At 43.5% G+C, this 24431-nt stretch overlaps 1 protein-coding gene across 1 annotated transcript; it reads right to left on the reverse strand.

The window, feature by feature from the left end:
- Positions 1–1261: 1261 nt before the first annotated feature.
- LOC115468220 (protein phosphatase methylesterase 1-like) lies at positions 1262–22366 on the reverse strand. Its single transcript, XM_030199754.1, has 4 exons — positions 22099–22366; positions 11441–11534; positions 10405–10497; positions 1262–1360 (listed from the first exon to the last, which is right to left on the reverse strand). The coding sequence occupies exons 1-4, from the start codon at positions 22185–22187 to the stop codon at positions 1262–1264; spliced, it is 375 nt and encodes a 124-aa protein (XP_030055614.1). The 5' UTR covers positions 22188–22366.
- Between the last annotated feature and the right edge of the window lie 2065 nt (positions 22367–24431).

The following is a 24431-nucleotide window of genomic DNA, read 5'->3' on the forward strand; positions in this document are numbered from 1 at the left end:
CCCTCCAACCTCCCCTCGGCAAATCCAAAACCTCTCCCCTTCCTTCCAACCTCCCCTCTGCAAATCCCAAAACCTCTCTCTCTCCTTCCTGCCAACCTCCCCTCTACAAATCCAAAACCTCTTCCCTTCCCTCCAACCTCCCCTCTGCAAATCCCAAAACTTCTCCCCTTCCCTCCAACCTCCCCTCTGCAAATTCCAAAACCTCTCCCCTTCCTTCCAACCTCCCCTCTGCAAATCAAAAACCTCTTCCCTTCCCTCCAACCTCCCTTCTGCAAATTCCAAAACCTCTCCCCTTCTTCCAACCTCCCCTCAGCAAATCCAAAACCTCTCCCCTTCCCTCCAACCTCCCCTCGCAAATCCAAAACCTCTCCCCTTCCTTCCAACCTCCCCTGCAAATCCCAAAACCTCTCTCTCTCCTTCCTGCCAACCTCCCCTCTGCAAATCCAAAACCTCTTCCCTTCCTCCAACCTCCCCTCTGCAAATCCCAAAACTTCTCTCCCTTCCCTCCAACCTCCCCTCTGCAAATCCCAAAACCTCTCCCCTTCCTTCCAACCTCCCCTCTGCAAATCAAAACCTCTTCCCTTCCCTCCAACCTCCCTTCTGCAAATCCCAAAACCTCTCTCCCTTCCCTCCAACTCCCCTCTGCAAATCCCAAAATCTCTCTCCCTTCCCTCCAACCCTTGCAAGTCCAGCACCCTTCTGTTCCCTCCCCTCCCTGCCTCCCCTTACTGGGCCAGCACGCAGCACCCCACTGACTTCCTCACCCTCTCCCACCCCTGCCGCAGCGCTTCATTTAATGTTGTTGTCGGCGCTGCTGTTACAGTTTCCCACCCCGCGGCTGCGCTTTACACTTTACCCGACGGCAACGCTACAGATGCAGCGCTGACGTCCGACGTCCTGCTCCGGGGCCTTCCGCGTCCCGCCTCCGTAACAGGAAGTTACATCAGCGTGGAAGGCCCCGGAGCAGGACGTCGGACGTCAGCGCTGCATCTGTAGCGTTGCCGTCGGGTAAAGTGTAAAGCGCCGCCGCGGGGGGTGGGAAACTAACAGCAGCGCCAACATTAAATGAAGCGCTGCGGCAGGGGTGGAGACGGTCACGGCAAGGATCTGCTTCTGGGCGGGCCTGAGGCTAAACTGGGTGGGCCTGGGCCCATCCAGGCCCACCCGTAGCTACGCCCCTGGTTCAATGTGTGCTGCAAAACAGTCATACTAAAACGCAAACCTCTGCAAAGCAGAACCAAACACCAAAGTACCAGAATACTTAAGTAACACTGCCATTTCCCGTGATCTCCATTAACTTACCGTGGCCTCGCAGGTCTAACGCTACAATCCTACATCGAACCCGACTGGTGATTGCAGACTGTAGAAAGGAACAAAGAAAACCATGTTCAGTTTGCAAAGAGAAATCTGAACCTCTCAGCAAAGCAGTTATTTTATTTAAAAACAAACGAACAACAAAAAAAAAAAGCATATCCTCAGAACTGTCTATATAAGGGGGGGGGGAATCAGTATCCATTGATCTTAAAATCTATTGTTCCTGGAGCACCCCCCCCCCTCAAGCCTACCTCAACAATGCCCTAGTGGTCTAGGGTGGGATCAGCAGGAACAATCCCCACTTCCTCCAAAACCAGCAGCTGCAACTTCTACTGGTAATCCTGAGATTACCCTAGAAGTCGCAGCTGCCACTTTAAAGCAATCACAGGTCATTGAGTTAGGCCCATGTGGGGGGGTGGGAAGGGGTCTGGCACGGTCCACTGCTCTGGATATCCACCATTCTTAGGACTTACTATATCACTGAACACCAATTCATTTTGGCAACTAAAAAAAAAAACCAAAAACTCATCTCATGTTTCCCCAACCATGTCATTATGAAAGGCAGACTAAATATAATCCTATAAAATTAAATTTAAAAAACAAATTCCCAGATTGCGCTCCTGAGTTTCAAAGTGGGAGTGCTATAGCAAAAGTGCTGGTGAATGGAAGAGCTAAACTTGCTTTACAACCTAGAATTGTGCAGGAATCATTTCTGAAGAGGCAAAGACGTTAGGAAGAAGGGGAGAAAACATGCTGGTGGTAAATCCTTAAAACATTCTGGCAAACAACTAAAGTTAGACGTATGTGTGAGATGGAGAGACTGACTGCAGTTAAAAGCAGAACCTTGCCCAAATGGAAGAAAATTTGGGAACCCTTTTTGCAAAAATGCTGTGGATGAGAAGGCAACTAGGTTGATTGTTTGGGAGGGCATGGGGGTAGGATAGGAGGATGATAGGGTATGGAGGGGAGGGGGTGGGGAATGGAGTAGATTTAGGGGGGATTACTGTATTAAAAAAATAAATGAAAAAAAGTTGGAAGTATAATGAGATAATGTTATAGCAATGGTGTGGTACTTGAAGGTTTTGCTTGTGCCAAAAGTATTTTAAGTTTGTATTAATATGAGACTGATATAGGGTAATATTTGGATCTCAGATGCTTTAATTTGTATTTTTTACCAATGTTCAATAAAGACTTATAAATTAAAAACATTCTGGCAAACAGCACTGTATTTGTCCTGTGATCTCCAGCCTAAAAAAACAAAACAAAACTGTGGTATGTATTTTGGATGCCAGGCCTTTATCATCTTCTTAGAGATGTTGAGGGACAAATAACAACCTCATGGAGTGGACGAAGGCTGAGGCTTTACCTCCAGCATGTTCTGGCCCCTCTCTGCCCATCCCTACTATAATAAAAAGCACCTCCAATGTTCTGAAGCTGACTCCGTGGCTTCACTGAAGTGAAGGGTTCGTCAGATTCGTCAGTCTGTCACCATCTCTCTCGGCCCCGCCCTTGCGTCAAAACGTGATGACGTCGAGGGCGGTGGCTTCACTGAAGTGAAGGGTTCGTAAGGTTCGTCAGATTTGTCAGTCTGTCACCATCTATCTCGGCCCCGCCCTTGCGTCAAAACGTGATGACATCGAGGGCGAGGCCAAAAGAGATGGTGACAGACTGATGAATCTGACGAACCTTACGAACCCTTCACTTCAGTGAAGCCACGGAGTCAGCTTCACAATGTTTCAGGTGCATTTTAATACACTACACAGCTCCCTAATTTTGCAGTTAAACATTGCAGGGTTGCTGGAGGGGGGGGGGGAAGAGGGGGGGGGCAACGACCCTAGAATGGGAGGGGGGCGGACCCTGGAACTTGGAGGGGGGGCGGGCGGACCCAGGAACTGGGAGGGAGGGGGGGGGGTGACCCTGAAACTGGGAGGGAGGGGGAGAGGGCTGACCCTGGAACGGGAAGGGAAGGGAAGGGGCGAGGCCACCCTGGAACTGGGAAGGGGGGGGGGGCCCCTGGCACACACTCACTCTCACACACACACTCTTGCACCCAGTCTCACTCTCTCTGTCACACACACTCACACATTTACTCTGTAAAACACACACTCAGAGAAAAACCTTGCTAGCACCCATTTCAAGTGTGTCAGAAACGGGCCTTTTTTCCTAGTCTAATAATAAAGAAATACTACATGAATTCACAATCAAAAAAAGGTTAACGCTGCTGCCTGCATGAATAGAACGACAAAGACAATTTACAAGGGTTTTTTTCCCCCCCTTATGAAATCCAGTGGTAGTTTACGCTGAGCTTGCTATACCACAATCCGTTAAAAGAGCACACAGAAAAAGAGTTAACTAACCAGGGTTGATACAGACTGTAGGCAAGTAAGGGTACTGGTGAACAATAAGGAAAGAGGGTTTCACTGTAAGGCTACCTTGTCCAGCAGAACCTCAAATGCTTTTTACAAAGAGGATGTCAGCTCTTTCTTAAACTGGTCATAAGAAAGCTGAATGTCATGTAGTATGAACCTTAGGAAAGGGGAGCTAGAAAGGTCTGCTGACAAAATGACATTTCATGAGACACCACACAGAATCGAAGGAAAATATCAGCAGACCTGTCGTGTCTCCTGCATTCAGATGGAGCAGAGGTTCTCAACCAAGTCCTCGGGACACACCCAGTCACTCGTTTACAGGATATCCACAATGAATATACATGAGATACATCTGCATACAATGGAGGTAGTGCTTGCAAATTTATCCCATGTGTGACCCTCCTCCCCCACTTTGAAAAAAATGCCCCTGTTTTAAGGAAGTGGGAGGGAGGATTTTCAGGGAGGTCACAAGGGTTGGGATTTCCAGCCTGGTGGATGGATTTGGGCAGGGCCAGGAAGTGAAAAAGGCCAAGGAGAGTTCCAGGACAAGGCAGCCATCAGACAGCGATATCACTTTTGCCTGTACCTTGCTTTTAGACAGAGAGGGAACTGTTAATATGAGAAAAACATATCACCATTCTTGAGCTGAAGATAGTGAGGCAGCGCGAGATGTGGAGGACAGACCCAACCACCTGCTGCATTGGGCTGGTGAGGAAGTCAGGCCCTATGCTGCTTTTTAGCTCCCATTACTTCCCTCACCCGTAACTGTCTCGTCTGTCTGTATTATTTAGATTGTAAGCTCTTTTGAGCAGGGACTGTCTCTTTGTGTCAGGTGTTCAGCGCTGCGTGCGTCTGGAAGTGCTATACAAATGCTAATAATAATAATAATATACTGGAACCCATGTTGAGGAATTGGCATCCAGGCCAAAGATGTGCCAGAGGTAGCTGAACAAAGGTGATGGCAGTGAGACCCAAGATGTTGTCTGAGGCAGCCACTGCTTGCAAGTAATAAACTTGTGAGGGGAAAAGGGAAAGAGGCGAGTACAAGGGGATTGGATAAAAATAAGGTGCACTTCATGCCCCAACACCCCTTACCCCATTTGGCATTTACACCCTCCATATATATGCATATAGGGCCCCTTTCACACACACCCCTCACCTCACACTTTCAACTTGAAAGTATAAAGAAACCTATGGAACTTTGGAAGGCTAAGTGCTTTGAAAATATGCTTCTATGTAGACTATTTTTTTTTTAATTTTAAGAAGTCTTTATTAATAAGTAATACAAGACATCTGAAACATAATACATCATGCAAGTCATGTTACATGTCACTTATGTAAGCCAAAAGTCTCTTAAGATGTAGCGTATATGCAAGACAGAACAGAGTGATGATATCTTTGTATACCAAAAGAACAGTTCTTACTGTATTGAATGTCAAATAAATTATTCAGATTTACAATTCCAAAACTTCACTTTTCAGAGTTTTTATTTATGTATACTAGTCCCCGCTTCATACGCTCTCTGATCACACATTGCCCCACTATGTAGACTATTTTTAAGACAGCAGAATGTGAAACCTACACGATCATGAAGACTTTTACAAGGTGTTGCATCTACTACAACTCCTCAAGAAGCTTCAGAACGCTTATTGAGGTGAAGCTTACGGAGTGCAATTGCATTTTCCAAAGCCTAGACAATTACATAAGGCCAACCCGACATCAAGGCCTTCACAGCCTTGTTTTCATAGGCATCCTAATGTATTTTAGCACTGGAAATTTCAGACTCCTGAAACTCAGCTTCATCCACCTCCTGTTCAACTGGGCAAACAAACTAATCTCCCCATGTCAAGCTACTGCTTCCCAAATAGTTTCAAATGATATTGTATAAGACATGCCACAGAGAATGCTTCAAAAATGAGTCTAGTTTAAAAAGGGGAAGTAAGAACCCACCATTTCTCCTTCCAGACACTCCGACTACCAAGAACCAAAAAAAAAAGAGCTGTTCCTTGACTAGGCTCTGGGGTTCTGCTGAGATTCTCTGGTGGACCTACTGTTCCGACTCCTGCGCTAGTCTCTCAAGCAACCACTGGGCTCAATGAGTCAGTGTGGGGGCACCCGTGAACAGACAAAGCCATTCGTCTCATAAGGCAAGTCTTAACTGCGATTATAAAAAGCCATCTACATGCATCTGCTCCTCTTTAATATAAACAAAAAGGGACTTAAAATTTTTGTTACATTTGTACCCCGCGCTTTCCCCACTCTTGGCAGGCTCAATGCAGCTTACATGGGGCAATGGAGGGTTAAGTGACTTGCCCAGAGTCACAAGGAGCTGCCTGTGCCTGAAGTGGGAATCGAACTCAGTTCCTCAGGACCAAAGTCCACCACCCTAACCACTAGGCCACTCCTCCACTGTTGCTACTATTTGAGATTCTACATGGAATGTTGCTATTCCACTAGCAACATTCCATGTAGAAGTCGGCCCTTGCAGATCACCAATGTGGCCGCGCAGGCTTCTGCTTCTGTGAGTCTGACGTCCTGCACGTATGTGCAGGACATCAGACTCACAGAAACAGAAGCCTGCAGCCTTCTACATGGAATGTTGCTAGTGGAATAGCAACATTCCATGTAGAATCTCCAATAGTAGCAACATTCCATGTAGAATCTCCAATAGTATCTATTTTATTTTTGTTACATTTGTACCCTGCGCTTTCCCACTCATGGCAGGCTCAATGCGGCTTACATGGGGCAATGGAGGGTTAAGTGACTTGCCCAGAGTCACAAGGAGCTGCCTGTGCCTGAAGTGGGAATCGAACTCAGTTCCTCAGGACCAAAGTCCACCACCCTAACCACTAGGCCACTCCTCACTGTTGCTACTATTTGAGATTCTACATGGAATGCTGCTATTCCACTAGCAACATTCCATGTAGAAGTCGGCCCTTGCAGATCACCAATGTGGCCGCGCAGGCTTCTGCTTCTGTGAGTCTGACGTCCTGCACGTATGTGCAGGACATCAGACTCACAGAAACAGAAGCCTGCGCAGCCTTCTACATGGAATGTTGCTAGTGGAATAGCAACATTCCATGTAGAATCTCCAATAGTAGCAACATTCCATGTAGAATCTCCAATAGTATCTATTTTATTTGTGTTACATTTGTATCCTGCGCTTTCCCACCATGGCAGGCTCAATGCGGCTTACATGGGGGAATGGAGGGTTAAGTGACTTGCCCAGAGTCACAAGGAGCTGCCTGTGCCTGAAGTGGGAATCAAACTCGGTTCCTCAGGACCAAAGTCCACCACCCTAACCACTAGGCCACTCCTCCACTGTTGCTACTATTTGAGATTCTACATGGAATGTTGCTATTCCACTAGCAACATTCCATGTAGAAGTCGGCCCTTGCAGATCACCAATGTGGCCGCGCAGGCTTCTACATGGAATGTTGCTAGTGGAATAGCAACATTCCATGTAGAATCTCCAATAGTAGCAACATTCCATGTAGAATCTCCAATAGTATCTATTTTATTTGTGTTACATTTGTATCCTGCACTTTCCCACTCATGGCAGGCTCAATGCGGCTTACATGGGGCAATGGAGGGTTAAGTGACTTGCCCAGAGTCACAAGGAGCTGCCTGTGCCTGAAGTGGGAATCGAACTCAGTTCCTCAGGACCAAAGTCCACCACCCTAACCACTAGGCCACTCCTCCACTGTTGCTACTATTTGAGATTCTACATGGAATGTTGCTATTCCACTAGCAACATTCCATGTAGAAGTCGGCCCTTGCACATCACCAATGTGGCCGCGCAGGCTTCTGCTTCTGTGAGTCTGACAGGACGTCAGACTCACAGAAACAGAAGCCTGCGCAGCCTTCTACATGGAATGTTGCTAGTGGAATAGCAACATTCCATGTAGAATCTCCAATAGTAGCAACATTCCATGTAGAATCTCCAATAGTATCTATTTTATTTGTGTTACATTTGTATCCTGCGCTTTCCCACTCATGGCAGGCTCAATGCGGCTTACATGGGGGAATGGAGGGTTAAGTGACTTGCCCAGAGTCACAAGGAGCTGCCTGTGCCTGAAGTGGGAATCCAACTCAGTTCCTCAGTTCCCCAGGATCAAAGTCCACCACCCTAACCACTAGGCCACTCCTCCACAAGCTTCACTACTGCCTCAACACCCAGAAACAAATTTCTTGCAGATTTACCCTTGCTGAATTTCATTTCTAATTAGTCAGCAGGTGTTGCAGTCTAGCTGCTCCATTTCTAATTGCCAAAGCAAATTGTTATGTAATTGGTTAAGAAATAGATCAGGTCATAAACAGCCAGAATCTATTTTCTTTCCAGGCTCCTGACTACAGATGCAAGACATGAAACCTTCCTCTTCTACATAGAGCCTAAATCTAGCTATGCTGTCAGAAATAGGTGATATATTTAACTTGTGATAAAAAATCTCAATAGTATTTCAGATTTTTCTCCCCGTCAGAAAAGAAATTTATTCCTGCACCACAAGGCTTAAAAATAGAAGGCAAGGAAGAGATGTGCAAATTACAGGTCCTAATCAGTAAATGACTAAAAAAGAAATCAATTCTCATTGGATCTTAGCTGTTCAAGCATGAGAATAAGTGATGCTTTTAAAATCTCTTACTATTTTTGACTTTCAAGTGTTTCTATGCTTGTAATGTGCTTATGGTCCACCAGAATTTAGTTTGTGTGACCCAAATTGGCTCCATTTAATCACAACTAAATCCTATACTACCCAGCATTAATATTTATTTATTAGGATTATTTAATAGAGGATATAGCAAAGATTTTAGCTAGGTAGATTCTGGAAAGCCAAATACTTATCCCAGGTAGCAAACAAAAACAAAGCATCTATCTGCTCTGCAGGATCCTGCCAGATGTTTGACATTGACCAATGATTCTGGCCTCAGATAACCTTTGGTCTGATCTAGCATGAGGACAACTCAGCTAGGAAACTGTGTGTCATAAGAACAAACCTCTGTTTTGCCAGACAGCATCTAATACTAATATACATCACTCACTAATCAGCTGACAACGTGCTGGGTTCCCATGTGTACACAAGAATGTAACTGCCATACTGGGTCAGACATAGTAACATAGTAGATGACGGCAGAAAAAGACCTGCATGGTCCATCCAGTCTGCCCAAGATAAACTCATATGTGTATACCTTACCTTGAATTTGTACCTGTCTTTTTCAGGGCACAGACCGTATAAGTCTGCCCAGCAGTATTTCCCGCCTCCCAACCACCAGTCCCGCCTCCCATCACCGGCTCTGGTACAGACCGTATAAGTCTGCCCTCCCCTATCCTAGCCTCCCAACCACCAACCCCTCTTCCCCCCACCTGCTCCGCCACCCAATTTCAGCTAAGCTTCTGAGGATCCATTCCTGCTGCACAGGATTCCTTTATGCATATCCCACGCATGTTTGAATTCCGTTACCGTTTTCATCTCCACCACCTCCCGCGGGAGGGCATTCCAAGCGTCCACCACCCTCTCTGTTCATCCAGACCAGTATCCTGCTTCCAACAGTACCTAATCCAGATCACAAGTACCTGGCAGGATCCTAAAAAGTACAAAGATTCTGTACTACTTACTTCCAGGGATAGGTGGTGACTTTCTACCCATCTACCTTAACAGTTTATAGACTTCTCCTCTAAGAACTTGTCCAAACCATTTTTAAGCCCAGCCATGCTAAAGTTTCTAGGTCACTCCTCTGGTGAGTTCCAGAGCTTAACGATGCAGTGAGTAAAAAAAAAATGTTTTCCCCCATTTGTTCTAAATGTACTATTTTGTAACTTCTTGTTATGTCTTAGTCTTTGTATTTCTTGAAAAGAGAAAATCTTTACCCATTCCACCCCACTCAGAATGTTACTGACCTCTATCATATGCCCCCCCCCCCCCCCCCCCATTATTTTAATCATTGGTCACCCTTCTCTGTAGCCTAGTGGTTAGTGCAGCAGACGTTGATCCTGGGGAACTGAGTTCGATTCCCACTGCAGCTCCTTGTGACTCTGGGCAAGTCACTTAACCCTCCATTGCCCCTGGTACAAAATAAGTACCTGAATATATGTAAACCGCTTTGAATGTAGTTGCAAAAAACTCAGAAAGGCGGTATATCAAGTCCCATTTCCTTTCCTTTTCTGAGATGCAGCAAACAATTGCCTACAATATTCAAGGTGCAGTTGCACCATGGAGTGAGGATGGTATTATATTCTTTGTTTTATTTTCTGTATCTATCCTAATAATGCCTAATGTTATTTGTTTTTTTTTGGGCCCCACCGCACACTGTGTAGAAGGTTTCAATGTATTTGTCCACGACACCTGGATTCTTTTCCTGGATGGTGACTCAGAACGTGGAATCTAGGATCATGTAGCCTATAATTTGGGTTATTCTTCTCTATTTGCGTCACTTTGCACTTGTCCACACTAAATTTCATCTCCTACTTAGAAGCCCAGTCTTCCAGTCTCACAGTCTGCCTACAACCTTTCAAAAGCCATGATTGTGTCGCTCATTATCTCCACTTCCAGCCCCTTACAAACACGTTAAAAAGCACAAGCCCTGGTACAGATTAATACCTCACTATTTACCTTTCTCCACAGAGAGTAGGGTTAAATGGCCAGTTCTCTCAATTTTCTTTTAACCACTGCTCAATCCAGGAAACCAGCCATCTGGAGACAGAGCTTGAACCTTATATACTCACGGTAAAAACTGCCCAGGAAAGAGCAGAATGCCCACCACCATGCAACAGAAGTAAGACAGGCCCTTCTGATCCACTTCTGTAAATTCTAAAAGTGTGTGAATAGTTAAGGATTATAAATGTACATGAATCTGGATGTAACTAAAGAGAAACAGTACATATTTATACTATCTGATTACAGAAGGAACAACAGTGACCAGACCTGACAGTTTGACCCAGCTAAGCCGGAAACCGGAATCTGATTCTTGACACTGGACCACATGGTTAGCGGCAGCAAATAAATCAAATAGGTATTATTAGGAAAACAAAAATTAGGACATTATAATGCTTTTGTAACTCTCCATGGTGTGACCGCACCTTGAATACTGAGTGCAAGTCTGGTCACTGCAATTAGATAAGATACAGAGACGGGCGACAAAAATGATAAAGGGATGGGATGACTTCCCTATGAGGAAAGGCTAAAGTGGCTAGGGCTCTTCAGCTTGGAGAAAAGACGGCTGAGGGGAGATATGATAGAAGTTTATAAAATAATGAAGGGAGTGAAACAGGTAGATGTGAATGGCTTGTTTAATCTTTCCAAAAATACTAGGACTAGGGGGCACGAAAAGAAGCTATAAAGTAGTAAATTTAAAACAAACTGGAGAAACTATTTCTTCATTCAACGTGTAATTAAACTCTGGAATTCGTTGCAAAAGAATGTAGTAAACGCAGTTAGCTTAGCAAGGTTAAAAAAAAATTGTTTGGATAGCGTCCTAAAAGTCCATAAGCCATTATTAAGATGGACTTGGGGAAAATCTACTGCTTATTCTAGAAATAAGCAGCATAAAATATATTGTACTGTTTTGGGATCTTGCCAGGCACTTGTAACATGGATTGGTCACTGTTGGAAACAGGATGCTGGGCTTGATGGACCTTCGGTCTGTCCCAGTATGGCAACACTTATGATCTTATATTGATCTGACCCAGTATGGCTATTCTTAAGTTCATGAAATAAGAACGCAGCCAAACAGTAACTCAGCCAAAGTCTAAGAAAGGATATATCTTTTCCAGTTTCGTTTTCTACTACGACATCATCCATGGATTCAAAGTACTGGCTCCAAGGCACTGGAGAAAAATCCCGTTTTCTTCCAGGTCTGCAAACAAATAAAATGATATTTAGCACAAAGTCAGTCACTTGATACCAACTGCAGAGAAATCAATCCTACGCTAGCCATAATCTGGCAGCAATGAGTCAGAAAACCCTAAAAAAAAAAAAAATCTGCTGATCTAAATTAATAGGATTTGTATATTTCAAACATTCTTGTATATCTTCACATTCATGCTATGCTGAGTTATAAAAAAAAAAGGTACCACAGATGCAAGAAAAAAAAAACCAACCCCACTGTACAAATCATACGTGAAATAAATCTACAGGGGCCCATGCTCCCGTGGTCCCATGCTGGCTACGCCACTGATTCCAACATACAAAGAATTGCAATAATCTAACAATGGGAGCAAGGTTGCTTGTACCAAAGTTTTTTTTTGTTTTGTTACATTTGTACCCCGCACTTTCCCACTCATGGCAGGCTCAATGCGACTTACATATTGTATACAGTACTTATTTGTACCTGGGGCAATGGAGGGTTAAGTGACTTGCCCAGAGTCACAAGGAGCTGCCTGTGCCTTCTAACTCAGTTCCTCAGGACCAAAGTCCACCACCCTAACCACTAGGCCACTCCTCTAAAGTTCTGTGGATGAAATGATGCTCTAATTGCTCCAAGTTGCCTAAAGTTAAAGAAAAAGTTCTTCTTAAGTGCATTTATTTGTTTGGTACAAGTCAAATCCGAATCTAAAATAATCCTTAACACTTTGGACCAATTATCAAGTTTTAATTTTTCACCTGTACAAAGCTTGATGTATCCTCGCATGCCCCCCTCCTCAGCTTTCACCAAGCTTCTGATGCCCCCTCCTCAGGGTCCAGCCCACCTACCTCCAGCCCCTCAGCTTTCACCCAGGCTCTCTCATGCCCCTCCCCCAGGGTCCAGCCCACCTCTACTTTCACCCAACCCTCTCTCATGCCCCCTCAGCCTTCCCCAGTCTCTCTGTGGCCCCCATCACTCTCCACATCCTCAGCATCTTTCAGTCTTAAAATTCCATTCCTATCTTTTCTCCTTTCCCTGATATATCTGAAAAGGTCTTGTCACCTCTTTTAATCTTTTAGCCATTTTTTTCTTCCACCTGCCCTTTTCACTAGCCGTATTTCCCTCTTTGCTTCTTAGAGTTCAATATGGTAATCTTTTCCATTATCCTCTCACTGCATTATTCTGCATTTCTTTAACTAAGCCTCTTTTCCCTTATTTTTTCAGCCACTTGTTTGGATAACTATATAGGCTTCCTGTTTCTCTTGTTTACTTTCCATGTGTAAAGATCAGTTGTCATATTTATAGCAGTTTTCAGCTTGTACCACTGTGCTTCCATTTCTGCAATGTCTACCCCTGCCCATTAGCTCCTTCTTAAGGTATCTCCCTCCCCCCCCCCCCCCCATTTTACCAAAATCATTACGTCTGAAATCCAGTACTTTTGAGTGATGTACATCCCGCACTTCGCTTTTGCTCTTATATCAAACCATATTGGGAGATGATCACTATTACCTACGTGGGCACCCACACAGACACTGGATACACTTCCTCCGTTTGTGAGCACTGGATCCAGCATGGACCCTTCCCTTGTCTGAACAAGGCACTTTGACAGGCATCCATGATCTTCTCTACTTCTTTACAATTCTGCTGACAGGACATTCTAATCCACATCAGGCAAGTTGAAATCTCCCAACAATAGCACCTCCCCTTTCATACCAAGCTTATGAATATCTTCTATCAGATCTTTGTCCAGCTTCTCCATTTGTGCCGGAGGCTTGTAGATAACACCTGTGTGGATACAGGCTCCATCTTCTCTTTCCAGGACGATCCAGATAGCCTCTTCCTTTCTCCAGGTTCCCTGCGTTCCCGCATTTCAGCCGCTCCGATACTGATTTTCACATAAAGCGCCACTCCACCACCTCTTCCTCAAACATTAGGGCTTGCAAATCTTGAAGCTTTTTACTTAGACTACAAGCATTTGTGCTCGTTGCTTTCCATGTACTTTGTGAGTTTGGATGGTTTTCTATATTTACATGACCTCTGCCATCATGTTCGTTTCTGGGGGTGATTGAGTTTCCTTGTCTTCTTTTGTCACCCCCACAATCTAGTTTAAATGTCTAGAACATACCGTCTGAATTTGTCCCCAAGGATCCATTTTCTTGTCACAGAAAGATCTAGCCCATCATTACAGAGCAGCCTGTTATTTTAACATGTACTACCCCCATCCTCCTACATATCTAAAACCTTCCTCTTTACACCAGGCTTTAAGCCACTTATTGAATTCCTCTGTTTTACATAGTCTTTCCTCTCCTTCCGACATGAAGGAATTACTTCAGAAACAGCTGCAGTCCGAACCAAAGACTTGAGTCCCTCCCCAAGCTTCTGGAATGCTCTCTATGCTCTGAACTTGGTATTCTTGGCCAGGTCATTTGTCCCCAGATGGATTACATCATCAGTATTAGAATCCTTACTCTCCTCTTCAGTATTTGGTTGGTACTTCTGGCGATTGAGGATCCTGGAAGGTGTTTCACTAAGTTGGGTCCTTTGAACTGTGTTCCTAAGTTAATGCCTCTGATCATGGAGTCTCCTAGATGTAAGAATTTTCTGGTTTGCACCAATCTGTCACTGTTTGGGGGATGTTAGATTCTTTGCCTCTGGTTCCACATCAGTACTTCTTTTCTGAGCATCAAAGAAATTATATAAGGGCAAAGGTTGGGAGGGTGAATGCCTCTGTCACAGTGGTAATCTACCCGAATCTACTGTGACCCATCTATTCCTCTGTTGCTTTACTCTCCATGGCAGTGCTGGTGGTAAATTAGCTGGGAATTGGGTAATCCTGGATGCTTCCTTAACTGTTGCCAATTTCTTCTTGACGTTGTTGATTTCATCTTTCACAGTTGATATTTGGAGACATGTGGTAAGCTCTAAGGTTCCAGATGGTTTGCCTTAGGACTGAAGCACAACATGTGCTGCATTGAATGACGGTCATGTTTATGTTTCACAAGTGTGAAAAAGTGAACTGTGTTAAGAGATATGAATTAGTAGGATTGACTAATACTGAAGATACTTGGCTCTTAAGTAGCCTACATAGGGAGAGTTAACCCAGGGGTGGATGGAAGAAGGGGAGGTAAGGAGGGACTTAAAGTCAGGACGAAGACAGATTTAGAAACTTTTCTGAGGACAGACACAGTAACGTAGTAGATGACGGCAGAAAAAGACCTGCATGGTCCATCCAGTCTGCCCAACAAGACAAACTCATATGTGCTACTTTTTGTGTAAATCTTACCTTGATTTGTAACTGTCATTTTCAGGGCACAGACCCTACAAGTCTGCCCAGCACTATCCCCGCCTCCCAACCACCAGCCCCGCCTCCCACCACCAGCTCTGGCACACCCTCTGCAAGTGAAAAGGGGGGACAGTTATTGTCCTAATATATTTAATCAACTTGGGGGAATGTGGTCAAATCTAAGTCTCCTACCTGTTATTCATCAGTTTAAGCTTATCCACAGGGGATTTACCCCAGCTTTGGAAAGTATCTGTAGCTCACCCAATTCTGAAAAAGACCACTCTCAATGCTTCTTTGCCTTCAAACTAGTCCTGTTTCAACTTTACTTTTTTTTTTTCTACAGTGACAGAAAAATTGGTATTCCAACAACTTCTCTCCCACGTAGAGGCTATACACATTTTACACACTAGACAATGTGGCTTTCATTCAGGACATAGTAAAGAGACCATAAAAGTATCCCTTGTTAGTGAAATACACAGCAAACTAGACAAAGGTTTAATCACTCTTCCGGTTTCTTTGGATGTGTCAGCTGCCTTTGACCTTATTAATCACTCTCTTCTTTTGCACAAACTATCCACAATAAGTATTTTGGGCACTGTTCTAAACTGGTTGAATTCCTTTTTGCAAAACAGGGCCTTCTTGATTGCAAACTCTCACAGTTCTGATTATCCTCTTTCTTTTGCTATACCCCAAGAGTCTATTCTCTCTCCCCTGGCAACCTTAATTCAATCTTTTAGTATATCTATCTCTATGCCAATATTCTTTTAGTTTGGCAAACAAACCCATGGGCTATTGATATGTCCCCTTTACAATCACATTTGGACGCTGTTGCAAACTGGTTGAAAGAATCTAATTGTTCTCAACACCTGAAATTGGGTGGCGGAGCAGGTGGGTGGAAGAGGGGGTGGTGGTTGGGAGGCGAGGATAGGGGAGGGCAGACTTATACGGTCTGTACCAGAGCCGGTGATGGGAGGCGGGACTGGTGGTTGGGAGGCGGGAAATACTGCTGGGCAGACTTATATGGTCTGTGCCCTGAAAAGGACAGGTACAAATTCAAGGTAAGGTATACACATATGAGTTTGTCTTGTTGGGCAGACTGGATGGACCATGCAGGTCTTTTTCTGCCGTCATCTACTATGTTACTATGTTACCTGTACCTTCCACTGTTCCAGTTGTGTTTTGTAATCCCTACCCCTAGTTCAGTCTTTAAGATACTTGGGTATTATCCTTGATTCTCATCTGTCTTACGCACATATTCACGGCCCTGCAGGAACTTTTCTCCATTCACAATTATCTGGATACAGATGCATTACACACTTTATATCAAGCATATGTGACTTCGAGACTGGACTATTGTAATGGGATCTATGCAGGTCTATCACACTAGAACATTAAGAGGTTACAATCTTTACAAAATACAGCAGCTCGGTTTCTTCGCAGAGCTAAGTGCCATGGTTACGTCTTTTAAATTTTATATACTAAGCCCTGGATTAGTATGAATGTGTTCTGTCCCATCAATTATTATTGGAGTTCCTTTCTTGCTATTGGTTTTTGAGACTAGCTCAAGTTCATAAATCACTCAGACTTGGTATGTCCAAAATGTTGCGATTAATCAAAAATTATAACAAATATACGTACTCTGGCCAAGATGTTGGGCACACCCAAAACAGTTTGTGCAAGAACAGCAGTCTTCGGCCCTGACCAAGGAAAATCATTACAACGACTAAACCAAACTAGGGCAGGGGTTTCTAAACCTGTCTAGGGGGAACCCCAACCAGTCAGGTTTTCAGGATATCCACAATAAATATGCAAGAGATAGATTTGCATATCAAGAGGACAGTGTATGCAAATCTATCTCATGCATATTCATTGTGGAGATCCTGAAAACCTGACTGGCTAGAGTTCCCTCTGGACAGGTTTGAGAATCACTGCTATAAGGGAACAGGTAGTGAAACTAGAGGGCAGGAGAAGGTGAAAACCCCAAGCAAACTGCAAACTTAAGAATCATATTCCTACAGCACCCTTAGGAGTCAGTTCTAACAGAGCTGAAGCCCAAAGAAGCTGCAGCCAGGTGAAAATAATGACTGATGTAACAGCAGTACCTCCCATTTACCATATTTTACTGCACAATTATTGCTTCCTATCTGAACTTGGAAGCAGCTCTCACACCACCTTCATTTCCCTATTGGTTTATGTGATTTTTACATTGGATGTTTTATATACTAACTAGGAAAAAATGCCTGTTTCTGAGCGCAATGAAACGGGCGCTAGCAAGGGGCCCCCCTCCCTCCGTCCCTCGGAGCTACTTGCCTTGTTCGCTGTGGCGTTTCCGTTTCGGCCCTCGTCGAGTGTCATAGCTCCGCCCTCGACGTCATGACGTTTTGACGCGAGGGCGGTGCAGACACTCCAGTGCACACCGGATATCTCAGGCGCCTCAACTTCCGTGGAGGCTTCAGAACGTTGGGGTTGCCTTTTATATAGAGAGATGTCTAAGTATGTTTTGTGTTAATTGTCTTAGTTTCTTAATGACAAAGGTGAGAAATAAAATACACCTACAGATGTCAGTGGAATGTCTGATCATTTTTAAACTTGCAAAACTTTGCCATGGGCATAAAATTATCATATAATCCTCCCCTTTAGAAATGTCAATTTAATATGTAGATCAAGCTCATGGGTCTGCAGTTTTCTAGCCTCATCCCAGTAGCCTGAAGAATACCAGCTACCCATCTCTAGTCTTCAGTAAGCTCTCCCATGTCCAAAGTGCAAACAGACAGGGCACCCACCTGTCTACCTCTCTAAGCTCCCTTAAGATTGCATTATGCATCCTGACTGGCCCCTCTACCTTATCTATTTCAATTATGCTAGTTCCATCAGTACTATCTTCTCCATAAATGGCTTATGATCCATCCTTCTTCTGCTCGTAATCCAGTCACTCATCTATGATCCTTCATCATACCATTCTTCTGCAATCACCACATAAAATGTTATCTATTCACTGTTTCTGCTGTTTCAAGATCTCCCCTTCTATCCGACAATTCCACCCCTGCATTTTCTCATCTAGGCAAAAAAAAAAGTGTAATCACTCAATTTTGTTCACCAGAATAACTCACTGCATCCCACTGCTTCACACCCTCCTCCTTCTATAATCCCTTGCACCTTAAACATAAATGTTTTAACCTTTTCAGCTCTTTTTACCAAGAGCTATACTGGTCTCTCTTCTTATTGTCAAACACCTTCTGACATGCAAAAACTTATGTTGTATCACTAAGTTTTGACTAGGAGAAGAATTCTATTCCTGCTTAACAGACGTGAAAATAAAACAAGAGATGGGTATGTAAGAGACAGAAGGATGGCAACCTGGCTTCGAACTATCACCAGTACCTGACCAGCACTGCTGTGTAAGATAAGTGCCAGGCTACCACCCTTACAGCAAGCCTGGTTTTTTTGCAATGTTTCAATATAAACCTGAAAACACATCTTTTCAAGAAGTTTCCCCCTGGATCTGCCTAATCCCATACCACCATATATCATGAAAAGTTCAGAAATGGAAAATAATATTAACCTCTCTCGCAATATGCTAATATATCAACCTAAGCGTTTATTGTACTTCTGTATTATGCACTAGACTTCAACAATCTACATTTTGTAATCGCATTTTACTACTACTACACATATAGGGAGGCAAAAGATTGCTCTCTATCTCCACCTGCTGGTAGATGGACACAACCCACCAGTCTATGGATTGATCAGCATGATGATAGAGAAATCTACATTTTGTAACCGCCTTTTACGACTACTACTTGACATTTCTGAAGCGTTACTAGGGTTACGCAGCGCTGTACAGTTTAACATAGAAGGACAGTCCCTGCTCAAGGAGCTTATAATCCAAAGGACAAATGTACAGTCAGTCAAATAGGGGCAATCAAATTGGGGCAGATTATGTAAGCCACATTGAACCTACCATACGATGGGAAAACGTGGGATACAAATGCAATAAATAAACAAATAAATGTTGTGTATAAGATCCAATACAAAAAAAAAGTACAGAAAGATGCTATACTGGGCCAAAAATTAAGGATGAGAATCAATATTCATAGGACATAAAATATCACAGAGAAAAAAAAGAAACAGGACAATAAGTGAAAATTTCAAGATCACTTCAACACCTCATATCAAAGTACTTAAAAGGCACTTTAGAAGTATGCATATGAATGTAAAACGTTTGAGAAACAAATACTGGAAGAGCCTATGTCCTTTATCAGTTTTTCTCTCTCATCCCCCATCTACCACCACCCCTTTTACAGAGCTAAACTCACATAAGCGGGTATCCTAAACTTAAATGACTCAACTAAAGCCTAGTAAAATTGTATTGTTCTTCACTAATTTAATAGAGAAGATAAACCTAAGACTAGCTTTTGAAAGTTAATCCAACACTAAAGTTACCTACAATTTATTCATTGATCCTTATTTCTGCATATCCATGTGAACTCCATAACCATAATGCTTTGCTCAAAGCTTCCATCAAAGTACCAGAGAACCAAAAGGTTTTGCCCATTTTGTCCCTTTGGGTAAAATGCTTTGTAGGCAGGCACCCAAAATAATCAAGTAGATAGGAAGATCGGATAGACCATATGATCTTTACATGCAATGATTTTCTTATGTTACTACTTACTACTACTACTTAACATTTCTAGAGCGCTACTAGGGTTACGCAGCGCTGTACAAATTAACAATTAAGGATGGTCCCTGCTCGGAAGAGCTTACAATCTAAAGGACGAAATGTCAAGTTGGGGTAGTTAAGTTTTCCTGATTAGGTGCCGAAGGCGACATTGAAGAGGTGGGCTTTGAGCATTGATTTGAAGATGGGTAAGGAGGGGGCATGGCGTATAGGCTCAGGGAGTTTGTTCCAGGCATGGGGTGAGGCGAGACAGAAGGGGCGGAGCCTGGAGTTGGAGGAGAAGGGTACTGAAAGGAGGGATGTCTTGAGAGCGGAGGTTACGGGTAGGGACGTAAGGGGAGATGAGGGTAGAGAGGTACGGAGGGGCCGCAGATCGAGTGCATTTGTAGGTGAGTAAGAGAAGCTTGAACTGTATGCGGTATCTGATTGGAAGCCAGTGGAGTGACTTGAGGAGAGGGGTGATATGAGTATATCGGTTAAGGCGGAAGATAAGATGTGCGGCAGAGTTCTGGATGGACTGAAGGGGGGATAGATGGCTACGTGGGAGGCCGGTCAGGAGTAGGTTGCAGTAGTCAAGGCGAGAGGTAATGAGAGAATGGATGAGAGTTTGGGTGGTGTGCTCGGAGAGGAAAGGGCGAATTTTGCTAATGTTATAGAGGAAGAAGCAACAGGTCTTGGCTAACTACTGGATATGCGCAGAAAAGGAGAGGGAGGAGTCGAAGATGACACCGAGGTTGCGGGCAGATGAGACGGGGACGATGAGGGTGTTCTCAACTGAGATAGAGAGTGAAGGGAGAGGGGAAGTGGGTTTGGGTGGGAAGACAATAAGTTCAGTCTTAGACATATTCAGTTTCAGGTGGCGGTTGGACATCCAGGCAGCAATGTCGGATAAGCAGGCCGAGACTTTGGCCTGGGTATCCCAGTGATTTCTGGTTAAAACATACAACCTGAGTTCTGCTTTAAGCAAAGCTATTGATCACTAATTACAGGCACAAATTCTACCCTTGTGAAAAAAAAATAACCTGAAAGCACCAGACACCACTATCATAATACAATCTATAATTTACACAAATAGCCAAATAACTCTACCCCAGCTCATTAAATATTAGCCCGATAAAAAGATACGACCCCAGAAAACTAGGTAGAAAGCTAGCTAGTCTTGGGGGGGGGGGGGGCGGTTCAGACTGATTCTGTAGTGTCCTATAGTTTCAGAATATGCATGAGACTTCTGGATCTCCTGATAAACATGATGAACACCACTGCATTAGGTCCATACAAAAGCACTTTCCTTTGTTGATCGTTATTTCTCTCTCTCCAAATAAATATTGCAAACCCACTGCTCCAAACTAGTTTACCTGTGATCCCTTCTTTTCAACCTCCTCTATCAACTCCCTCAACAACAAAATACATTCTTATATCATGTCCACCAATATGTAGAGCCACAGGAATAAAGGTCCAAAAACTATCAGGACCCCCCCCTCCCAAGTTTCCAAACCTTTCTTACTCGGAACGGGAGCCTCATCCCATCCCCCCACCAGACCCCTGCATTAGGGCCTTACAAAAGCACTTTCCGTTGTTGATCGTTATTTCTATCTCCCCAAATAAACATTGTAGACCCAGTGCTCCATCAAACTAGTTTACCTGTGATCCCTTCTTTTCAACCTCCTCTATCAACTGCTCCCTAAACTACAAAAAATAAATTGTTATATCATCTCCACCAATATGTACAGACACAGGAATAAAGGTCCAAAAACTATCAGGACCCCCCCTCCCAAGTTTCCAAACCTTATTCGGAACGGGAGCCCCATCCCATCCCCCACCCCCACCAGACCCCTGCATTAGGGCCATACAAAAGCACTTTCCGTTGTTGATCGTTATTTCTATCTCTCCAAATAAACATTGCAGACCCAGTGCTCCATCAAACTAGTTCACCTGTGATCCCTTCTTTACAACCTCCTCTATCAACTGCTCCCTCAACAACAAAAAATAAATTCTTATATCATCTCCACCAATATGTAGAGCCACAGGAATAAAGGTCCAAAAACTATCAGGACCCCCCTCCCAAGTTTCCAAACCTTTCTTATTCAGAACAGGAGCCCCATCCCATCCCCCACCCCCACCAGACCCCTGCATTTGGGCCTTACAAAAGCACTTTCCGTTGTTGATCGTTATTTCTATCTCCCCAAATAAACATTGCAGACCCAGTGCTCCATCAAACTAGTTTACCTGTGATCCCTTCTTTTCAACCTCCTCTATCAACTGCTCCCTCAACAACAAAAAATAAATTGTTATATCATGTCCACCAATATGTAGAGCCACAGGAATAAAAGTCCAAAAACTATCAGGACCCCCCTCCCAAGTTTCCAAACCTTATTCGGAATGGGAGCCTCCTCCTCCCCTCCCCCCCCCCCCAGCAGTTTCATGCATAAGGCTATTCGGATCATCAGACTGAGCCATTGCCAACACATTTACCTACCGATCTCTTCCTAACGACTTGTGACGAAGAGAACCCCCCCTCCCCCAACCGACCTCAAGAACGTGAATCCGAGTGGGAGCCTAAGTCCGAACGCCCACGCCCCCCCCCCCCCCCCGGACTAGGCCTAACACCCACGTACCCCATGCGCATCTTGGAACCGGACTGCACTCCGGGTACGGGGGGCCGAGGGGGCAGCCGGCCCAGGTGCAACTGCTTCTCCAAAGCCATGACGTGCGGCGGCGGAGAGAGAGGAGGGGGCGCAGCAGAACCTGGAACTCCCTCTCCTTCTCCTCCTCTCAGGACTCCAAGGAAAGCCGCGCTCCGGCCACAGCTTCTCCCGGAAGCCGCAGTCTCCTCTCTACACACCAAGAAGAAACCGACAGCCGCCGGCCCCTGTCCACATCCTCCGGCGGCCCGCCCCCAGCCTTGAGTCGCCGGAAGCGACGTCACAGCACAAAGCGTGTCGGGAGTTGTAGTACATTATTGAAAGAGTGGGTTACTGTTTTTTATTATGTTCAGTTGATTCATTTACTTTACTATAACACTTTCTCTGTTTACATTAATGCAACTCAATGCATTAATGCGCAACATTTCTAATAATCTACTAGTAGAGGAGTGTGGTAGCCGTGTTAGTCCACTCTTAAGGTTATCAATAGAAATCAAACAAAATAAAACATGGAAAAGAAAATAAGATGATACCTTTTTTATTGGACATAACTTAATACATTTCTTGATTAGCTTTGGAAGGTTGCCCTTCTTCCTCAGATCGGAAATAAGCAAATGTGCTAGCTGACAGTGTATATAAGTGAAAACATTCAAGCATTACTATGACAGTCTGACAGGGTGGGAGGATGGGGGTGGGTAGGAGGTATGCATGGGGACATCAAAGCATATCATTGATATTCTAACAGGATGGGTGTGGATAGGTTAGGGGTGGGGTGATCAACATACAGCTTTATGGTTTATAATGGGTTAGGAACCCCAGGACACTGTATCAGTGATTTCACAGTGAGAATACTGAAAGGTAACTTTAAAACCATACAAGAACGTAAGACCTTTGAAATCAGAATGATTGAATATTTTAACACCCAACAGAAAGGACTTAACAAGGATTATATGATCATGTAAAGGAGTCCATATTTTATTATATTTAATAGTTGCGTTGAGTTTTTCAGCTGCAGCATATTCATATTTAGCTATAATGCATACAGAGTTCCACCATGTTAAATAAGTTACTTTGGATAGGTCTTTCCAACAAAAGAAAATAGTTCTTAAAGCTTGATGTAAGAGAATATCCAAAAGTTGTGCTTGATATTTATCTAACGGTGATTGTATAGCTATGGATCCTAAAATAATTATGTTATATGCTAAAACATCCTGGATATTTCATGCATTAGATATAGTAGTCCATATGGCGATCCAATATTCTTGTATGAAAGGACATTAATAAATTATGTGTTTAAGCATACCAATATCCATTTCACATGACCAACATTTGTCCATATTATATTTCATTGTTGATGTGTTCAACTTGGCAAGTTTAACTGGAGTCCATAAAGCCTTGTGTGCCGGGTAAAACATGGATTGCGAGATAGATGCTGATCTTCTGGAGTGTGTAGACTTTATCCAAAATTTCTTCCATTCTTGCTCACTTAGCTGAACATTTAAATCATGTTCCCATGATTTCATGACATTTGTTGGTGAATTGAACTTTGCTAATTGTAGAATTTTGTAACATTTAGAAGCAACTTTTTTTGGAAGACATGAAAGACCTACAAATCTGCCAACAACTTGGGAGATCAGTGGTTAGTTTTTTTTATGTCTAAAATATTAGATATACAATGCTTAAGCTGAGTCCATTTATAGTAGTGAGAATTTGATAGACCAAATTGTTGACATTACTGGGAGAAGGGTATTCAAGAGTGGTCTTTTATAATATCCTTTAATGACCAAATTCCACCATTTTTCCAAGTAGCCCAGTTTACACTAGATTTATTAATTTTAAAAGTTGGATTATTCCATATTGGAGTATATATAGAATGTTTTAAAGGGTTTTTAATAACGAAATCAAATTCCGTGAACACCTGTTTAAGTGTAACAAATAGAGCGTTATTAGAAACCTTATTATTTTATTTATTTGTTGCATTTGTATCCCACATTTTTCCCACCTCTTTGCAGGCTCAATGTGGCTTACAATAATACATCATGAATCATGGAGATATATAAGAAATAAACATTTAGTATAATAAAAGGATCTTGGGTAGCATGATAATGATAAGCATGCTATTAATATAACAAGCAAATAATAACGACAATTCTGGGTATATGTGGAGTAGTTCATAGTTGTTGGTCTTTGTGGTATGTCTTGTTAAAGAGATGGGTCTTCAGTAGTTTACGGAAGTTAGTTAGTTCATATATCGATTTTAAGTTGCACTCCTAAATACTTAATTTGATTTTCATTCTATTGGAAAT

Source organism: Microcaecilia unicolor, chromosome 4, assembly GCF_901765095.1.
Source record: "Microcaecilia unicolor chromosome 4, aMicUni1.1, whole genome shotgun sequence".
In the NCBI taxonomy this organism is placed as follows: Eukaryota; Metazoa; Chordata; class Amphibia; order Gymnophiona; family Siphonopidae; genus Microcaecilia; species Microcaecilia unicolor.